General features: G+C 34.6%; 1 protein-coding gene across 2 annotated transcripts in view; it reads right to left on the reverse strand.

Annotated features, from left to right (window-relative positions):
* Positions 1-283: 283 nt before the first annotated feature.
* bif (bifocal) overlaps positions 284-20821 on the reverse strand; it is a 540366-nt gene continuing 519828 nt past the window's right edge. For both annotated transcript variants that reach the window (XM_067138092.2, XM_067138091.2), the window contains one exon: positions 284-12986. In XM_067138092.2, the coding sequence (XP_066994193.2) occupies positions 12901-12986 (86 nt within the window). In that variant the 3' untranslated portion in view covers positions 284-12900. The remainder of the gene's footprint in view (positions 12987-20821) is intronic.

Raw genomic sequence — 20821 nt, forward strand, 5'->3', positions numbered from 1 at the left:
GTTAAATACAATATTTGGTTTGAGTAAAATAAATGTCATATCTGCCAATAAAAATACATCATGCATACAATATTCAATAAAGTTAACTGTCTGTAGTAAATACTAGCTTAAAATTTAGGAATGTTACAAAAACCATACCAATAAATATGAAACTTGCTTAATTGTATAAATATTATTTATATGTATCACCAATTTACTCCATATTTTAAAACCAAACTTCCAGTCAAAATGGTTGGACGAAATATATGAAGATTTTCTTCTTCCATTATTCAGTTTCTTGGTCCAATATTCTTCATGTAATACTCATGTAAAAGTTTTCTTATTCAAAAATGTATCAGAAATTATACAATTATTACATTAACTAGATAGAAAACCAGTGACTCAATTTGTGATCTTGTTGGAAGACACAAATGTTCTTAAAAAGAGGTCTTAAATTCTTACTTGTACAAATTTGAAATTGAGATATTAACACTCCTAACAATAGGAATGCTCAAAAGTTAGATGAAGTAAAGTATGTATTCATTTTAAAATATGGAGTTTCAATCAATATTATTTATTTGACAGTAAATGGTCCAAGTATCTTATACGATCTGATCAAGAATGCTACCACATTACTGTAATGCTTTTTGGTGTTTCAAAATAATATATTTTAAAGAAGATTAAAATACTGTATTATTCGTAACATAATATCTTACAAAATTGGTCCAAACTCTGCCAATAATATTGCATAATACCCAGATAAGGTACAACATGAAAGAGAGGAATATGTTTATTTTAGGTACATTAAAGGCAACATGTTAGAAAAAAAAAAAAAAAGGACATTCTTTTTAGCAAAAATTCAGTTACAATGGCAGGGTAAATGTATATCTATTTACAAAAATTACTTAAATACAATATTTCTTTCATCACAAAAAGTACTTAAACCTTTTTTCCAATAACAGCATATAGAAATTACCTTGTACAGTTTCCAAAGGGAAATTATCACAATTGTTTTCAGTTAAATATACAGGTATCAATGAAATTACACAAGTCATGGATTATGCAGTATTAATTTCATTAAACAATTTATATGCATAAAGTTAACTATAAAACTTCAAAATGAAGTCAGCATGTGACTAATTCCTTACATATATATAAATATATAAAATCACCTCCAATAAACACAGCTTTAAATGTCACTCAATACATTTTTCCATACCTGAAATATCTACATTTCCAATCTACATTAGAAAGAATTGAGATTTCCTCACAAATTTTAAATGTTAGCCTGGCATTCTTAAAATGATTAACTGTAGATCATTCAAATACAAACTCTCTGATAAAACTGACGCACTGAAGCTATATGTACAACTGTAAAGCTATTTAGTCCATCAAAACACTAAATAAAACACATAACACTACAACATACCCGTAACAAAAACACACACTAAAACAAAAAATGACATGCTTCATTGTACAAGAACATCAATCCTCAGATTCTATCAAATCACTTTTAACCATGCATATATATGTACAATACTCCTTACATTATGTAAACTTGTCAATGATAGTAAATTGATGTTATAAACAAGTGCGACAAATTATGAATGCAGAATTCCTGCACTGTCATGTTAGTAATTGTGATAAAGTTTTCTATACTTAAGCTGCTAATCATCTCTTACCTGCAACAACTATATTTGGACTGAAGCCAGTCACCATGCTCTGGTTGAGGTTTGCTATTGTAAAATATAATTTTTTAGTGATAAATAGCAAATACTAATACATCTTGAGTAGCAAGAATGCAGACTAAATTTCAAGGAATTTAGTACACACAAAAATAACATAACCCATAATCCAAATGTTTGGTGTCCTGTAGGATTCATTAAGTGTTAAAGAAGAAAAATGTCTCACAAAGTACTCTTTAATTAATTTCCGCATTGTTAGTCAAAATCATTATCGTACATTTACTAGCTAAAACATATCAAGACAAACATAATAACTAACACCAAACAACACGTCCCCTCCCCTCTCCGCTGAACAGAGTTATTGCATACACCTCGACCAAAGCAAGGACATGGGTTTAGTCCAAATGTAGTCGTCGGTGGTAATGGGCAATTAGCAGTTTAAAGTAAGTATAGAAATCTTTATCAAAGTTAGTAAGGCTACAGTGGAGGACTTCTACATTCATAATTTGTCCCACTTGTTCATATCATCACTCAATTCACAATCGTTGACAAGTTTATGCTATATAAACAATGCTGTACATATATACTTTTTTTTCACCTCTGTACACGCCATGAAGGCCATGGAGGAGTGGAAGGTAAAGGCTTCCACCGTTGTTAACCTCGGTACGTGATGGGGTAGAGTGGTTAGCTCTACGCCCGGCTGCCTTTGCCCCCAGGAATTAACCTGGTACTCATTTTTGGTGTAGGCTGAGTGAACCTCAGGGCCATGTGCACCTCCGGAAGTGTACATATATACGCATGGTTAAAAATGATTTAATAGAATGCGAGGATGTTTTTATAGAAGGGAACATGTCATTTTTTTATTAGCGGTTTACTTTTAGTTTACAGGTATGTAATAGTGTTATGTATGTTTTTTATATTACAATTTTCTTTACATTGCTATATGTGTTGTGTGTGTTTTAATTAGTGTTTCAACAGACTGGAAAGCTTTTAAGTTGTGTTAAACAACATGACACTGAAAAATATGGCTTCCTTCTTTTTTTTTTTTTTTTTTAAAAAAAGCTACAAGTGAAACACAACAACAATAATATTAACCCAGAGATTTGGAAATGTTTATAGCAATATTTTTATGGTTCTATATGTTACTGTCTTTAATACATTTCTGGCATGCATTTGAAGTGACTTAGCAACAACTAAAACCAAACAAGCCAATAGTTATGATTATAGGAGTAGTTTCAGAATTTGTTTTCAATTCCTTCAGTGACTACCTGTTTCTGTACTGAAGGTCCAGCCAGCAACAAAAGCAATAATAGAAACAGAATGGACTAGATACACACAGTACAAGTAGAGACATTTACAAATGGAGGAAACTTTCAAAATTCATACGATAAAACCAATAAAATATTTCTACTGAGAAATTAATCTGAACTTTTGCATTATAGTTTGTTCATAATAAATACAAGAATTTTGGAAAATTCCTAATGTGCTCAAATTTCGTAACTGATCTTATGGCTCATTCACCAGTGCTGAGAGTCAATTTCTCATTCACCCAACGACATACTAAAATAATACTATATAAATACAGCTTCACATGCGCTTGCACTCAATGCTCTTTCTTTGCAGACACAATCAAATGAATCAACACACCCAAACCAATGAGGTAACAACTGTTATACTAATGTACTACAGCTCTGTAAAACGCCAACTACCATTTAATACATTCTACAATGCATCAACGGCGAAAGAAAACTGAAATCAGAAAGAAAACATATTGACAACAGTCTCCAAATAGATTCTTTTTAATGAAAGAGAGTATTCTGAAATTGAAAATTTCACCCCTATCAAGCAAATTCCATGAATGTGCAGATTTTTTTTTTTTCTTTACAGAAAATATACAATCAATTCGTCTTGGGAAATAATAGTGAACTCTCTGCTTATGGCATCAAGTATGGTCACGATTTTATGACCCCGTGACTGCCCTGCAGAAACTCTGAAAGAGGATGTCTAATGGAACTGTGGTAGGCATAACTGGCCAATGAAAAAAAATGTACGCTTTCAAAACTCAGACAAGTCTTGGATGGAAAAAAAAAAAAAAAAAAAAATGAAATACTGGACATGACAGCCCATCTTGTAACTTGTATCTTATTAAAGTGTGATGACTGATGACCTTATGGATAGATGTAAGGTGGGAATATTATGACCAAGTGAAGCCAAGGGAGGACATTTCTGAGAAATGGTTATACACTGTACTGGACTGGAAGCCAAATATGGATTTGAATTTCTTCTCCATGAAGACAGATACACTGATATCAGCATTGTTGAACAACAGTATCACCAGAATAAAATAGTTTAACAGTTGGGTATATCATACTTTTTCTCAAGTATATACATCACAAGTAGGATACTCTGCAGAGTCTCGTTAATAAAGGATCAAACATCAAAGGATATCATCATTAGGAGTGACCTGAATAATCAAAGTAGCCAAAAAAGAGTTGTGAGGGTATCATTGGATCAGTAACCTAAGGGAAACTACTCAATCGACTTTTGTATGTATAACGGACTCGGCATACAAAATCCATAGTTTCAAAAGAGGGGTAGTTACAAAGTAACTTGTTATAGTTTGGATGGGAAGTTAAGGCTGGTTATTGACCATAAAATTGCTGACACAAAGAAGCTAGTCAGCTCATTGTAGATGTCTCAAGTTATCCCTTGCATATGTATAAAGACCATCACCTATTAGTTACAGGCCCAAAGGGGATTAGAAAAGTACAACAAATATGGAAATAACCTTACAGTAGTATTTTTGGACACTGCTAAGACCAATGATAATTTTCCGAGGAAGATGATCTGGGAATTCTTTATCGCATTAAAGTGACAAAAGCCTTAACTGACAGTTCTTCTTCTTCTACTATCACTTTTCCCACATCTGTGGGGTTGTGGGTGCAAACTGTGTTGCACATGCAGATTTGACCTTGTTTTACGGACGGACGCCCTTCCCGATGCCAACCTTATATGGAGAGATGTAATCACAATTGCTTGTTTGAATATGAAGAGGAAGGTATCAGGAAAAATACAAACACTCAGTCCCCGAGCCAGAAGAATTAATCAGACGTCATTAAAATCCCCGACCCAGCCAGGAATTTAACCTGGGACCCCCTAAACCATAGGTCTTAACGCTGGCCATTCAGCCAATGAGCCGGACCCTTAACTGGCAAAGATATTGTACCAAAAATCTTTATAGTGAATGAATGGTTTGAAACAAAGGAAATCAATCATAGATACCAATTCCAAATCTTAACACATTCCCAATTTCAGATGATGATTTAATATAGAGAGAAAGCCATGAGAAAGTACAGACTATGATTGCATGGAACATCATCTAGAAAAAGAATTTGGTTTAAAACAAGGACAGTAAAACGACCAACAGGAGAAGAACAATTCATAATATTTTTAAAGGAACTAGACTGCAAATCATTTCAAAAACACTCACTGGCAAAAAGAGTGAAACACTATGTATTTCAGACAAAATTTAATGGTAAAAAGTCACATATTATGACACTATGACAATATATTTTAAATTAAATAGCCCATTTGAAAATTTCAGTTCAATTACTGAGAAACATTATAGATTGTGACAATCACAAGTCTACCAACATGAATTTGGAAATGTCGAAACCTGGAGTTCTGCACCGATTCGTATGCAGTCTATTTGTTCACATATTCTCAACACATTTCCATTGCCTCGGTAATGGGTACTGCTACCTCTAACCGCAGTTACAGCTGTAATTCGATCAGACATGCTCAGGATGCAATCTCAAATGTTCTCTTGTGGTATGAGCTCCCATTCTGCCTGGAGTGCAGCCTGAAGTTGAGCCAGTGTGTCAGGCGAACGACTCCAGCACGTCTCCCAAGCACATCCCAGACATGCTCTATCGGGTTTAGGTCAGGACTACGAGCAGACCACACCATGCGCTCAATTCTGGCTTCATCCAGGTACTCACGTACAAAAATGGCAATGTGTTGGCAAGCATTGGCATGCAGCAGGATAACGTTTTTGCAATGATAGGTGCAAAAAGCACCGCATTATCCACTAGAATCTCCTTGATGTACCGGTAAGCTGTCAGATTTCCATTCTCGACAAACACAGACTCCATGCGTGCATCAGTGGTAATCACAGAGCCTCCATTGAACAGTACCCTTGCAGAGAAAGTACAGGATGAATAACATTCCCCAGACCTTCTCCATACTCTCCCCCTTCCATCCCGCACCCTCAAACAGAATCTTAATAATGTTAATTTGCTTTATGTCCCACTAACTACTTTTACGGTTTTCGGAGACTCTGAGATGCCGGAATTCTGTCCCACAGGAGTACACAATATTGTATGTACATTTGTATGCATGTTAATAAGCTATTATTAGAATCTGAGGATGTTCTTGTGTTTCATTCTATAACTGTGTTCTTTTACAAGTATATTATAGTGTTCTAAGTGTTATATTTTGTTTCAACAGACTGGAAAACTTAAAAGTATTAACTAAGTGGACACTGAGGAAGATGAGGAGTAGAGGAAGGTCAAAAAATAATAAAACAAATTCACTAATATTGCTACAGAAGGACTCACAATACAGAAACTTACAACATGAACATTTTCAACACCAGAAAAGACATGAAGATCGGTACACATGAAAAAGTACTGGGAAGACCGCAAAGCCTGAACAGTCCCTTCCAAAGAGTTTTTTTAATAATGTCATTTGCTTTACATCCCACTAACTACTTTTATGGTTTTCGGAGCCCTTCCGAAGAGACTTGGATAATGGACTGACTAAAGTGCTCCTATGTGGAGATAAAATTGAAAGGAAGAGGAAGATCCCATTTCTAAGCACCATGATGCATCATTTCAATTATTTGTATCATATTACGCCCTCCTCAATTGACCCTATGCTCTTCCTCAGGAGGTTAAGGAAACTAGTCACACCCTTCACACGGCAAATTAATTTCATTCTTACATGCAGCATGGTGTGGTCAACAAAGGAAGAAATAATTTATTTCAGGCTATTCTGCCTGTTGGCCTCTTCTAATTGCTTACCATGCATGCGTTTCATGAACCTCTGTTACCTTCAGTATGTTGGTTTGCAAGCACACCTCTATATAATAGTTTTACCATTACTTTTGAATACGTAGACTTATCAGTAGACCATAGAGTTTACATAGCCATACTAAGTTGTATTGAAGTGGATTCTCACTGATTTATATTAATTAAAATTTGAGGATTACACCACAGCCTTCCTGGACCGAGGGAATCTACCGCTTACCTTTTCAGAGCTGGGTCCCTGGTTCAAATCTCTGATGGTCCATGTGAAATGTATGCTAGACAAAAGAGAGGCAGGACAGATTTTCTTTGTCCTTGTTATAGAGGTTGTGTCACCAAGCTGCTGATAAACTGAATATATATTAGCTTAGCCAATATCAGGAATTCAAGCTAAAATATAAGATGTGGTTAATTCATTTAAACTTCAATGACACAATAAATAAACATTCCTATTGTGGGCTATTATGAACCTCAGCCAACTGGATGGGAAGCCAGCAGCTAAGTCACTGAGCTAATCATGCCCCCCAAACATTATAAATGTGTATTCTCAAATAACTAACATTGAAATGACAGTTGTTACTACAGGAAGAAGAAAGTTTTGAAATGTTTGGGTTTTATTTCATTTGTGAAGAATTTTTGTTACTTAATTTTCAGTTTGCACCTATTTGTGTGTTCTGAGAGTGCGTAAGGACAGAAGTACATCAACCAAATTTTATATATCGTTATAAAGTAATAAAAACTAATTAAGCGTATTTGCAGTTTATCCACCAATGTCTAATATTTATGTTTTATTTATGGTTAGATAGTAAGTACACGGTTTAAATCATGGTGACCCTGCCCTCTTCATAGCTAGGGATATATACAAACTCATGACTGGTAAACCTATAACATTAAACAACAAGAAAAGGCTAGGGAAACAACAGATAGGGAATCTGCCACCTGGGCAACTGCCCTAAATGCAGATCAGCAGCAATTGATTGATTGATTGATTGATTGATTGATTGATTGATTGATTGATTGATGATAGAGTAAACACTTCATACTGCAGAGACTTGATGCAATTTTGCTAGAAACAAAAGAATATAAAGATCAAAGTATCTGGTAGCAAAGAGCATTTCAAATTTCTGGAATGCACAACCCACATGACAATTTTCTTCTTGACAGACCTTCTCCTCCTCCACCACATGGATGTACAAAACAAGGCAGATGGAAACTCGCTACTGAAAAATCAAAAAATAATTTCCTCACAAATAAAAATAATCATGGGTAATTCAGTTTAAAAAGAACCAATGAATCTTCTGTTTGTACAGGATTTAATAATGAACCACAATGAATCGGACGGAACTGTTTAATGGCCAAGTTTGATCTGTTATAAGAATGAATATCAAGTATTTGTACTTCTTTCCTGGGAGTTAAATGTATATGCTTATGCATTATCTATAATTAGAGGCACCTGTTTGTGGTGAAAATTTTTGCCTAATTTCATCATTTTAATAAAGTTACTTAGATATATTTTTTGCTATTTTTATTTTATTTCATCAATAATTTTACAAAATGTTATTTCCACTTTTCAGCAATAAATACTAAACCAAAAGATATTTCATAACATATTTGCAGTAAAACATGTTTTATTTTTACATAGCTTATGTACAAGAAACATGAGACTTATGCTTCTGCTGAAAATCACCTGTCAGCTGCATTGATCCCATTCAACATTTAATTCATCAAAAAATGATCTCTTACTAGAAACATTATTGACTGGGATCCATAAAGCACTGCAGCTTCCACAAAATGCCCATATTCTGATTTCAGGGAAAGAAAAATGGCAATTACATCAATATCTTCATCGGGTCTACATGAAATACCAATTAGAACCCTGAACACTGGATATGGTTCAAGATATTCTCGTGTGCAAATTCTCATATGATGGAAATTTGCTTTATGAGATGAGAGACGTCATGATTATCTATATCATTTATCATTATGCTTAAATTTTGCAATTTCATGCTTTGCAAAAACAGGTGCCTCTATCTATAATGAATCTTCAACTTTTAAGTTTGATAAAGACTATATTAAGTTATACACTTTTATAAATGCACCGTATAATCATAATGACTTTATAAGAAATGTATACTTTTTTTTTTTTTTTTTTAGGTATTTTTTACTTTTTCCCCTCTCTGACATTAATTCTTCTCCCCAACACATTATTGTGTGAAAATAAACAATCAAGTAGATATAATATGTGATTCATTAACTGCTCCCTAGGGAAATGGTTTGGCATTGACATAGACAGGAAAAGGGCCACGAACATGTTACGAGGTTCACCTGAAGATAAAATGGGAACAACGGAAAATATTTCAGGGACAAACGATGATGGGAATGGTGTCCGTAGCGTCCTCCGGCAGTAAAACTTGAGTTACATGCACAATAGTGCATTCTGAACAAAAACATTTGTTCTAATTATAACAGAATACAGTACTTTGACTTTTTTTAATTGCTGAACTATGCATGGATAATCCACAAACAGGGTAATCCTCACTCAGATAATAGAGAGTTTGCTGTACTTCTTGTCGGAAAGAGCAAACCACAAACAGTTGTTAGATGTAACAGCCTTGGTGAAGACCATAGAGTAGTAATAGCAAAATTGAAAGTAGGAAAAAAAGCAAAAATGAAAAAAGCAGAGAAGAAAATAAAAGGATGGAAATTAAAAGACAGAAGTAAAGGATAAATTCCAATATATACTGAATTAACACTTATCCAGAGCTGAGGTGGAGAGTGTGGAAGTGGAAATGGGACATGTTTAAGAAGGCATCTGTAAGCTGCTTGTGGCAGAAAAGCTGAAGGAATGAAAGACACACCCTGGTGGAATGAGAGGTTAAAGGAATCAGTGACAAATAAGAAGAAAGCATGGCAAGCATAGAATAGGAATAAAATGAAAGGAAATAGAAGGAAGTATCAGGAAATGAAAGGAAGGTGCACGAAAGTAGTAAGTGAAGAAAAGGGAAGGATTTAACACAAGAGTTGGAATAGGATGTGCACAGTAGTAAAAGGATGCTATATGGGTTGTAAGAAAGCAGAGAAAAGAAGTCTACGTAAAGCAGGTGAAATAGAAGAAAGAGATAATGCAACCAAACAACACAGGAAAAGATGGAAGGATTACTTTAATGAACTTCTGAAAGTGAAAAGGGGTGTAGACATGATGACAGAGGTAGTGTGTGAAGAGAGAGATGAAGTGTGTGTGGAAATGATAAAAATAGTAGGACCCATTGGTCTACAATGGCTGTATATGCTATTTAGATGTATCTTGAAAGAAAAATTTGTACTAAAAGACTGGAGTAAAAGAGTTATAATACATATATTTAACATAGTAGCGACAGGCTCCAAACAGAGGCAGTTACCCTCTGCTGACCGGAGAGTTCAAGCTTGCAAGAAGAAAATTTCACTGCTGCACTCTAACTACTGTAACTTGAAAAGTATTGAAGATACCGACCTCAAACGCGGAGAATGTACTCAACAGACTGCTTAGTAGGTCAATACGATGCGACACCTTTCAAAGCAGTACCGTTTGTGAAAAGGGACCTACATTAACTATGTTTCCAAATCACTTTTGGAATCGCCAAAATCACTATAAATACCCAATTCACTCACTCAGTACATCTGATAACCAGGCTCTACATAATTCATCACAAATATCAGCATCTGTTAGCAGATGCATGTGCTATGCCATGTTGACACAAGAATAGCTCTACATTTCTGATATTGCAGTATTTTGCTAACTACATGAAGGCTAAAAGAAGGAAAGAAAGAAGGAAAAAAAAAAAAAAAAAAAAAAGATGCAGCAATAGCTGCTTTATACTCTATATTTCATTACTACACTGTCTGTAACTTATAGTTTGTAATATTAGAAGTCATGTCTTTTTAGTTTTGACTCTGTTAATTTTTAACTGCTAGGTTCTTCAGTCAGCCGAAACTAATTTTGAGGTATTAAAAAAAACTTACAGTCTCGCCACCAGACTGTAGCAGCAATCAAGGATAGTTGTAAGAAAACTAGACTTCTCGGAGCCCAGCACCAATCATTCGCAGGCGAACTATGAGATTTCTCAGAGGGCCTGCTGCCCATATGTTAAGAAGAGGCATAGGAGGATATGCGATAATCACTGAGGAATTATACTCATATCTCAGACAGCAAAAATATTTGAAAGGTTACTAAAGAGAATGAGAATAAAGATGAGCAATATGGCTTTTGAAACTGAAAATCAATACTAGATCCCATCTACAGTGTAAGACAGTTAATGGCAAACATTGGGAATATAGAAGAGATATGGAGATGATATACCTTGATTTAGAAAAGATTTACGTTAGTGTCCCCAGAGCTGAAGTATGGGAAGTAATGCAACGGAAATAATTTGGAAAACAACTGATAGAATATGTGCAAGCAATTCACAAAAATTGTTGCAGCAGTGTTCAAACACATGCGGGTGGGACAGAGTAGTTTTGGAATGAAAGTGAACTACTACAAGGAAATATGCTGTCACCAATGTTATTCATAATGGTTATGAATAAAACTGTAAGGGAACAAAGGAAAAATATTAGGACAGAGAGCTGAAGGTAATGCTGTTTGCAGATTATATTGCTGTGTGGGGAGCAAACAGAAGTACAAGGGCAACTCGACATGTTGAGTGATATTGAAAATTATGGAATGAAAATCAGCTAGGAAAAGACCATTATGTTGACTAGAAGAGAAAAAAAGTTAAGGAGGGAGGGCAACAGAGAGAGACCCAGACTATGTCGGTTGTAAACGATCAAGAATAGTATAATTAGAAGAAACCTGGATTGGAACAGTGCCATAAACACCCCAAACTGGCAGAGGCTGGCCAAGGGAAATTGATGATGATGACAACGACGACTATCTCCATTCTACAGAAAATATTTAAACAGCAAAAATAGAAGTTCACAAAATGTTTCTGTTCCACTTTCATTGTGGTACCTTGCAGTATTTTCTAAGAAATTGGCATATATTTCAAGTATACCCATTATAATTATGTAACATTATCTAAAATGACTTAGAGCAATCTCTGACTGTAAGTTCTTGTAGGAAAACTTCACAGTTTACAGCGCACCTCTCTGATGCAACTGATATGAGTGGTACATTTTATAAGTGCTCCAAATCTTTTAATGCAGAAATATTTAAAATTATTATTAGATAACATTAAAACCATCAAAATAAGACAAAAATGGCTTTTTTAATTGAATGCTCTGATATAAAGTCTGGACTTCAAAGACAAACTCTAGGCAATAACACAATTTCTACAATAAAGGAAACACGGTGCAGTTCCAGGCAGTCTGCTCCAACCCTTTTGGAATGTTGCTACAGAATAATTATTTATTACAGTAACTCTACTTGCTGCAATCGTAAATTACTTGTTCAATATTGCTGAGCATTTTATCCCCTGCTAGTCTAACACACACAACAATATCTACAACACTTCAATCTAAAGGACATTTTTCAATGTCACTTAAAGATTCACTTCCATGCTAGATATATTCTGTAAAATGACATATCTCACCTATATTTGTATTCATATGTAAAAAATTGCTGTATGTTGTTTTTTAAATCATAAATGTAAGAGCATAAGACCTATTCAACATAATACAAATGATCCCATATTTGTTCACATATGACTAAGTGAACAATTCTAACCTACAATTTATTTATCTTCAACTTACTTTGAATATGTATAAACAACATCAACTAGATAGTACTCTGCACAGATATTTATAAATTAATGACTCATCTAACAAACAGCAATGGGATTTTTTTAAATATTAAACTCTTGCTACCTTCAATGAAGAAGGAAGGAGGATAGTCTTATTCCCACTCATTAAAAATACATGTGAAAATATATTTTAAGAGTGTTTTACAATACTCCTATAAAAAGGTATGAAAACTGTAAAAAATAATATTAAATGCAATACATGTATAAGCAATTCCTTTTTAAGATTCAAAGACAATTATACCAAAAAAAGAAAGCAATCACACACACATTCATAATACTACTGTACAATGATTGATCAACTTAACTCATGCAAGTTGTCTTTTATAGGTATAACAATACAAGACTAGCACAAATGATCCCATGTTTCAAGCTTCAAGCAGAACAATCTTCTACCCAGCTTTCTTCCTCATTTCTACTCCAAGCCAAATTAAGCACCATTCTTCCAGAGCTAGGAGCATCTGTTAAACAAGAAAATTTATTTTAGCAAATGATGCATACGAAAACAGCCAGAACAACATATTCCATTTCACATCTAAAAACTAAAATTGTACTCTAAAGTGAAAGTTACATTTGAAACAATAGTGAAAAATATTCAATTTTCTATACTGCAACTTTATTATTATCTTTTATTAAAGGTATACTGTTACTATTATTACTACTTCAGTAACAAGTGAAATAAAAACCAAATGTTTCATTTTTTATTAGCTGTGGCAACTAATCCTATGAACAATTCTCGAGCAGTTAATACACACTGAACTTACAAGCAAAATAACTGAGCATCTACAACATGGTCAGAAACAACGTAAACCGGGTATATGAGCATTAGAGGGTTGGTTATGCTGATAAATAACTTAAAAGAAATAATTTTATATCTCGCACGGTTGTCATTTTATCAGCTGATGAAGTAGCTTATCAGATCGCTTCGTAGACAAATTCAAATGGGCTTACCCCTCCCATGGCAAAGTTTTATTCTTCGACTGGTGCTATCATGTTGGTCTTAAACCATGTTGAGATTTAGCAACACCGCCACGCAAAGCCCATTTGAATTCTCCCGCAAAGTGATCTGACTGGCCAGCTTCAGCAGCTAACAAAATGACAACGGTGTGAGATATCGAATTTTTTCTTTCAAATTATTTATCAGCATGACCAACCCTCTAATGCTGATATACCCTGTTCATGTTGTTTCCGACCACTCTGTATATGTAGTCATCATTAGGATATTATGCAATCCTCTGATATTCTGGATACCACTTGTTAATCGCAACCTACATGTTGCTGAATGGTAAATCTTTTATCGGCTGCCTCTTTCACTTCACATTTTTCTCAGAAGGGTATCTGACCATCTATAGAAAAAATATTCTTACTGAATGGTGAAATAATTTCCTTCAATGAATGCTTTAAGTGGCTTTGGCATTCTAATGCTTGCAGTGAATCGCATATGAATAATAAAACTTATACTGTGTAAAGTTACACTAACAAGCACGTATATATATGTTAGTACTTAGGCACTTCAAGACCTAACTGAAATGGTAATTTGTACCTACTACAGTGATAATACCTTCTGATCTCAACGCAAGCCCATCCAGATTAGAAGCAATGTCTCATCCCAGTATAGGGATAGGGATTTCCGGTATTTTATTTCACAGTTTTCGAACCGAGTACTGAGCCCTTCGTTGCTCGAGTATTGTTGTTAATTGAAAGCTCAGATGATAATTTAGATATGTTGACTACCCAATGTAAATGTATAAAAATGACTAAGTAACGATGCAGAACAAAGAAAAATGACTAAACAAAAATAATCTAACAAATTACTAAAAATGACAGAATAATGAGGCAAAATTGGAAAAAAGACCTAAAAGTAAAAAAACTGCTGAAATGAGAACAAAATGACCTAATAAATATGCATTTCTGTAATAAGGGAAATACGATCAGGATGTATAAGTTAGCAATGAATATGATGCACCAACTTGTGAAAATCTTAACAAAAAATGTTCCACCTTTACATACTGTAATAATCTTTATTGATAAGGCTACATTAAACTGTATTGCTGATACATGTTTCGTCCTCTTATGGAACATCTTCAGTCACACATAAAATCATTGAAAATATAGTAAGGGCACATTAAAATTAGTAAATAAAAGGTCTGTGGATCTTTTGACGCAGTGTGTTAGTGTCTTGTCAATCTTGAATCTTAAAATAACAAACATGAACATGATGTGAACCATGAAGTCCAGCTATTGAATAGGTTAAAATGTCATTACACGCATAGAATTGCACAGATATAATACAACACGAGTGGCTATGCAAATTAATCATATAGTAATCCTGACATTGTGAACATATCGTGCATGTTCTTGAATATGTATATAAATAGTGTAACATAAATGCGATGTTAAAATAGCTTTTTGTGATGAGTTGAAGAAAGGTGGACTTATGTTGAATGACACAAGTTGAACTTGGCTATGTTGTTGACAACATGGGCCTAAAAAGGAAAGAAATATGAATGAAATAACGAAAAAATTCAATGTGAAATGTAAACTGTGTACCCATCTGGTCACTCACCTCCTTGTCCGACCCGTGCTATCCAATTCACGTCAAGTGTTGAAGCTACGAGTGCAGTCCTCGAAGGTCATTGAGAACTGACTTGGAGGGGAGGTTGTGGGAAATTTGACGTGAGGGGGGGAGGTATGGGCTAATGCACTACTTACGCACCTTTGTGTAAAGCATTTAATGATTATCTCCTCAAAAAGTATATTGATTTCTTCCGATATTTCATTCAGATTATAAGCCGAGTTGCATTTTTTATCAAGGTCTATAAAAATGTTTTCAAAAATATTCAATAGATTTTCTTACTTAATTGGAAACTGTAAATGTATGGTATCAACCACACGAGAACCCACTGCCGAGAATCTGCTGTATTTCGATGCATTACCATGTTCCTTATACGTTACTAGCTGATGTACCTGTGCTTCGCTACAGAATTCTGCATTGCATACAAAATTCTAGTGTACATGTTGTGAGCAAGATTGTATTAAATTGCATAGCTCTTAACGTTACCCTAGAAACGCGATCGGGAAGTCACCAAACATCTTTTCTCATATGAAGCCTGAGTTAGGGAATTTTCACTGCAATGATAGACCCACTTGCATTCTATCAGTCAGAATCAGGTTGGAGAGTTTTCATTATAATGGTAGACACTAACTCTCCACCTGCCTTTTTACATTCTCAGAAAGGCTGTCTTAGTGGTTTTCTGAACTGAAATAATAGACATTATAATGACGTCAGTAGGAATGGCGTGATTAAAAGCAATGCTTTCATATGAAATACTCGATCAAATGAAACACCACTTAGTTTCTCACTTTTAATGAACATGACTATACTGCCAATCTAACAGTCCAAAGTTCCAGAGCTGGAATGACCAAGTCGCAGACAGCCGTGATTCGTGAACACTCTTCTTCTTTTTTCGACGAGGAGAGGGTCGAATAGTGGAGACTCCCAAGGCAAAAACTATGCCCTTTTACTAATCTGTTTCCTAGGAGTACCCGATGAGTCGGAAAATATCAATTCATTACACTGGCGGCAGAAAAATCTATCTGGCTTGGAGGCAAATTTTCCCTCAAAGCCAGAGGAGAAACCCCCTCTTCACTGATAATTTGGAATAAAATGAATGTAGAATTTAATAGAAGTGAAGAGGAAGAAGCTTTTCTTAAGAAACGGCTCTTTTCACGGTTGAATTTTGAGTTATTTAGTGAATTATGGAGCTATAATTTGGAATAGGTCTAAAGTGTTATTCTAGACCAGGCCATACTACCACTATGACTACTAAGTCAGCCTCTACTGTAAGTATCTACACTGCTCATTCAAAACAGCACGTCAGAATAGGGATCGAATAACTGGAATACTATGATGAAGCAGTTTGATAGGTACCAGCAGTATGGTATCAGAAAATGTATGAACCAGAGGAATGGCATGCTAAAGAAGAAAGTTTTTCTGACTCCCCGGCTATTTCCCGCCAGTATTCAGTCAGGCTATTATTCTCGGCACGCAGCAGTAATCCCATTTATCAGAGTTGAGAGGCAGCATAAGAGACAAATAACATCACAACAAACAATGGTCAATGTAATGTTATTGTTGATCAATGTTATGCGCTTTCGATATTGTAGGCCTTTGCATTTGGTTTTCTTCCGACTCTGAAATACCACTCTTATCATAGTCGGTACGGTAAAACTGAATAAGACACAAAAGATCGGAAATTGTATTCTCTGTCATTTTTGTTATGTAGTACTTTTCGATAGGACCAAATATATAGGAATTTAAAAATTAAATTTTAGGCGCCTTTCCCTAAACTACAATTCTCCAGGGTGAATAAAACTGTTTATATCTTAGACTGTAGTTTCTTATTCCCAGACTCTATATACCAATTTTCATTAAAACCTGTTAACACATTTTCTCGTGGCTCTGCGTCGATATGGACTCAGCAACTAAAATACAAATTCATGAATATCTGTGTTATCTTAGCCGGAACGGTAAAAAATGTATAAGACATAAATGGTCAGAAATTTAATTCTATATAACTTTGTTTATGTAGTATTTATCGATACCACCACTAATAATATAAATATTTGAGAATTAAATTTTATGCCTTCCCCTAAACTACCATTTTATTCAGCGTGAATAAAATAATTTGTAGCCTAGATTGTAGTGACTTTTTCTCTTACTTTGTATACCAGTTTTCAATGAGATAGGACCACTAATAACGTAAATATTTAAGAATTAAATTTTAGGCCTTCCCCTAAACTACCATCACTCAGCGTCAATAAAATTATTTATAGCCTAGATTTGAGCGACTTATTCCCCGACTTCGCAAACCAATTTTTAATAAGACAGGACCACTAATAACATAAATATTTGAAAATTAAATTTTAGGCCTTCCCCTAAACTACCATTTCTATCAGAGTGAATAAAATTATTTATGGCTTAGATTGTAGCGACTTATTCCCCGACTTTGCATACCAATTTTCATTAAATTCTCTTTAGCCGTTTTCTATTGATGCATGTACAGACAGGCAGACTGACATTACAGAAAAGAAAAAAGTGCATTTCCTTGTTACCGTGGACATGACCGATACAGAAATAATAACATTATTTTCAAATTCTGAGCAACGTACAGACAAAACTCTTATTTTATATATATAGATGGTAAAATTGCAACCTGTCTGTCCAATGTAACTTGCAGGACACTGCTGGCACTTTATAAACTCCCGATTTCCAAAATTTATTACTGACATTATTAATAGTGTGCTGATTATTAAAAAAATGAGCGTTATTGTTGGTCGTCTTTAAAGAAACTTTCATATTAAGTTTCTTGAAAACATTCGTAATTTCAGAGATTTTACTATGACTGTAGGTGAAAAGGGCGTAACTATCTTCTTTCTTTTTAGTATCTTTAGTTTATGTCGATAACTATTTCATCTCGACTTTGTCCACAAACTGCCTGTTGAACCCGTTACTTTTAGCTATTAAATAAATAGTATCCAATTCATTTTTACAATCTACTTCTGACATGGGTATACTATAAGCCCTATGAATTATACTATAAAAGGAGGCCCTCTTATGTGCTGCCGGGTGCATGGAATCTTGTCTGATTACGTTCCCCATTTGGGTGGGTTAATTCTAAATAATGTATATCTAAGTTTATTGGAGTCATTAATGACTGTAATGACTGTAATATCAACACTTATTATTCTCACTTTCAAAAGAAAATGTAATCTATGAATCCATATTATTTACTTGTTCCAATACCTCCTCTCCATTAGTAATGTTGTGATCAATTATTGTAAAAGTGTCATCCACGTATCTCAACCAAAATATTATCCTTTAATGTTGTTGGTTTTATTGTTTGAGAAAATCCATGTAAATTTCCGCCATAATCCCATGGGAAGACGTTCCTGTTTATAAATCTGACCATTAATAGTGAAATAATTATTGGTGGTGACAAACTCCAAGATATTAATAAAATCCACTACTTCTTGCCTACTTAAATTACTATATTTGAGTAGATTGTTCTTTACGAGATTTATAATTTTTGATACCAAATATTCAGGAACATGTTTATGACATCAAATGAATACATCTTCTGGTTTAATTGCATGTTTAAATCTTTGGTATGATCACAAAATTCTTTAGAATTCTTAACAGACTTATTACTCTCAAATCTATTTTTAAAAAAATTTAAATGTGCATTAATCTAGACGTCTTGTATATAGGGCTATTTTTGAAATTGATGATAGGTCTTAACGGTACATTCTCTTTATGCACCTTCGGTAGTGCCCTAGCCGTGGGGATTCTCGGGTTTATATTAATAAGTTTTTGAGTTTCCCTTTCATTGAGGGTGAAAGAAGATCTTTTAAGAAGTCGCTTTAAGTTTCTCTGGATAATACTGGTCAGGTCTTTCTTTTCTATAATTTTGAATGAATTCTCTGTAAAAAATGTTTCACCGGGCTGAGTGGCTCAGACGGTTGCGGTGCTGGCCTTCTGACCCCAGCTTGGCAGGTTCAATCCTGGCTCAGTCCAGTGGTATTTGAAGGGGATCAAATACGTCAGCCTAGTGTCTGTAGATTTACCAGCACGTAAAAGAACTCCTGCGGGACTAAATTCCGGCACCTCGGAGTCTCCGAAACCGTAAAATTAGTTAGTGGGACGTAAAGCAAATAACATTATTAAAACCAGTTCTGGTTTTCTGTATGTATGATTCTTTACTCATAATGGCCGTAGTATTCCTCTTGTCAGCGCCTTAGTCAAAATCAAATCATTCTCCTTAATTTTCCGTTTCAATGAATCTATTATTTGGTTGTGATGTGAGCGAACCCCAACTTTGTTGTTACTTATTAAATTAGAAAGTTTTTTCTTAATATTAAATCTATCTCAGTTTAGTTCTCGATCGGTAACTTCTGTACAGCATTTTCAGCTTCTGCCGCGAAAGTGATTGTGTCCTTGAGTTTGAATCGAACGGGCCAATTGAATTTGGAAAGATTGATAAGAGGCTTCTAGATCCTAAGTGATTATCACGATTTATTTCTTAAGAATAAGAGAGATAGGTTTTCTTTTTAATATGCACTGAGCTTTGTTTATGTGATGTTCGTAGTCTTGGATTGTGGTTTTATGTATATATGGTAGGTTTCTCTTTCTGGAGGTCGATGCCTTGGTTGTTTCACTTCTCTACACAAGCTGCTCTGATCAGCCTCTTGGTATGTCATTTGCTGCATCATTCTTGCTTTATTAAAGAGTATGTGATAATGTGTTGTCAGTTGGATTGTTTCCAGTGATTTACAAGGCTTCATTGTTTCACAAAAGGCGGTACCATTTACCGATTCTTCAGCAAGGGTTCCCCCCCCTGTTAAAAAGGGGTTGTGGGGAAGACAGCAAGAAGGAAAGACAAGCCTTAGTTACATGCCTGTTGAAGGAATAAATTCCATTCCAAAACTGGTCTCGTATCCCATTTTAAAAGAAAATTAAAGACAGCATTGCCTTCTTGATTAGGTTTGTGATAATGCTATCACAAAAGTAGATATCAAAACTTGCCTTTTCCTATAGAAATCTGTCACCAAAACAGCTACTGTTCCATAACTCGCCTTATCCATGGCGCTTGTCATTCCAAAATTTGCCTTATACAATCAACCAATCAATCAAATCATTTCAGCACGTGACTTCATGCTACAATTTACCCACAGTTTATGTTAGTTGTTATGTCACTTTTCATGCAGTTTTGTGTTCTGAATACAGTGTATTAAGATGACTGAAAATATTACTCCTGTTACAAAAGGTAAAGTCTGGATTCCTCGAGAAAAACTAAGGAGAAAAAAGTGAGGTGGGCTATGAATGTTGCATATTAATATTTTAGTTGAGAGTTGCCACCTTTAAAATACAATGAAACCTCATTATACATTTCTTCTGGGGACAATTTTATTTGCCTACTTGAATTATTTTATCTTCATTAGTTAATGATTTAACAACTTTTATCTTCTACATCTCAAATTTCTCATCAGAACACTGAGTACACAAACTCATATGCACAAAGGTTACAGTATTCACAAACCTGACGAGCTTAAAGGTCAAGCTACTTATCTTGCAACTTTCATTTGTCCCGAAGTAGACGTAAACAATTTTGTTCAAGAAAGAGAAGTACGTTGTGATGGATCTCTCAAGAGAAGAGATCAGATTTGAGCGTGCAATCCATTATTAACCTGATTAAAAACAACAAAATTGTTTTATTGTTGAATCTGGTTATTTTGT

This window comes from Anabrus simplex, chromosome 1 (assembly GCF_040414725.1).
Source record: "Anabrus simplex isolate iqAnaSimp1 chromosome 1, ASM4041472v1, whole genome shotgun sequence".
Classification (NCBI taxonomy): Eukaryota; Metazoa; Arthropoda; class Insecta; order Orthoptera; family Tettigoniidae; genus Anabrus; species Anabrus simplex.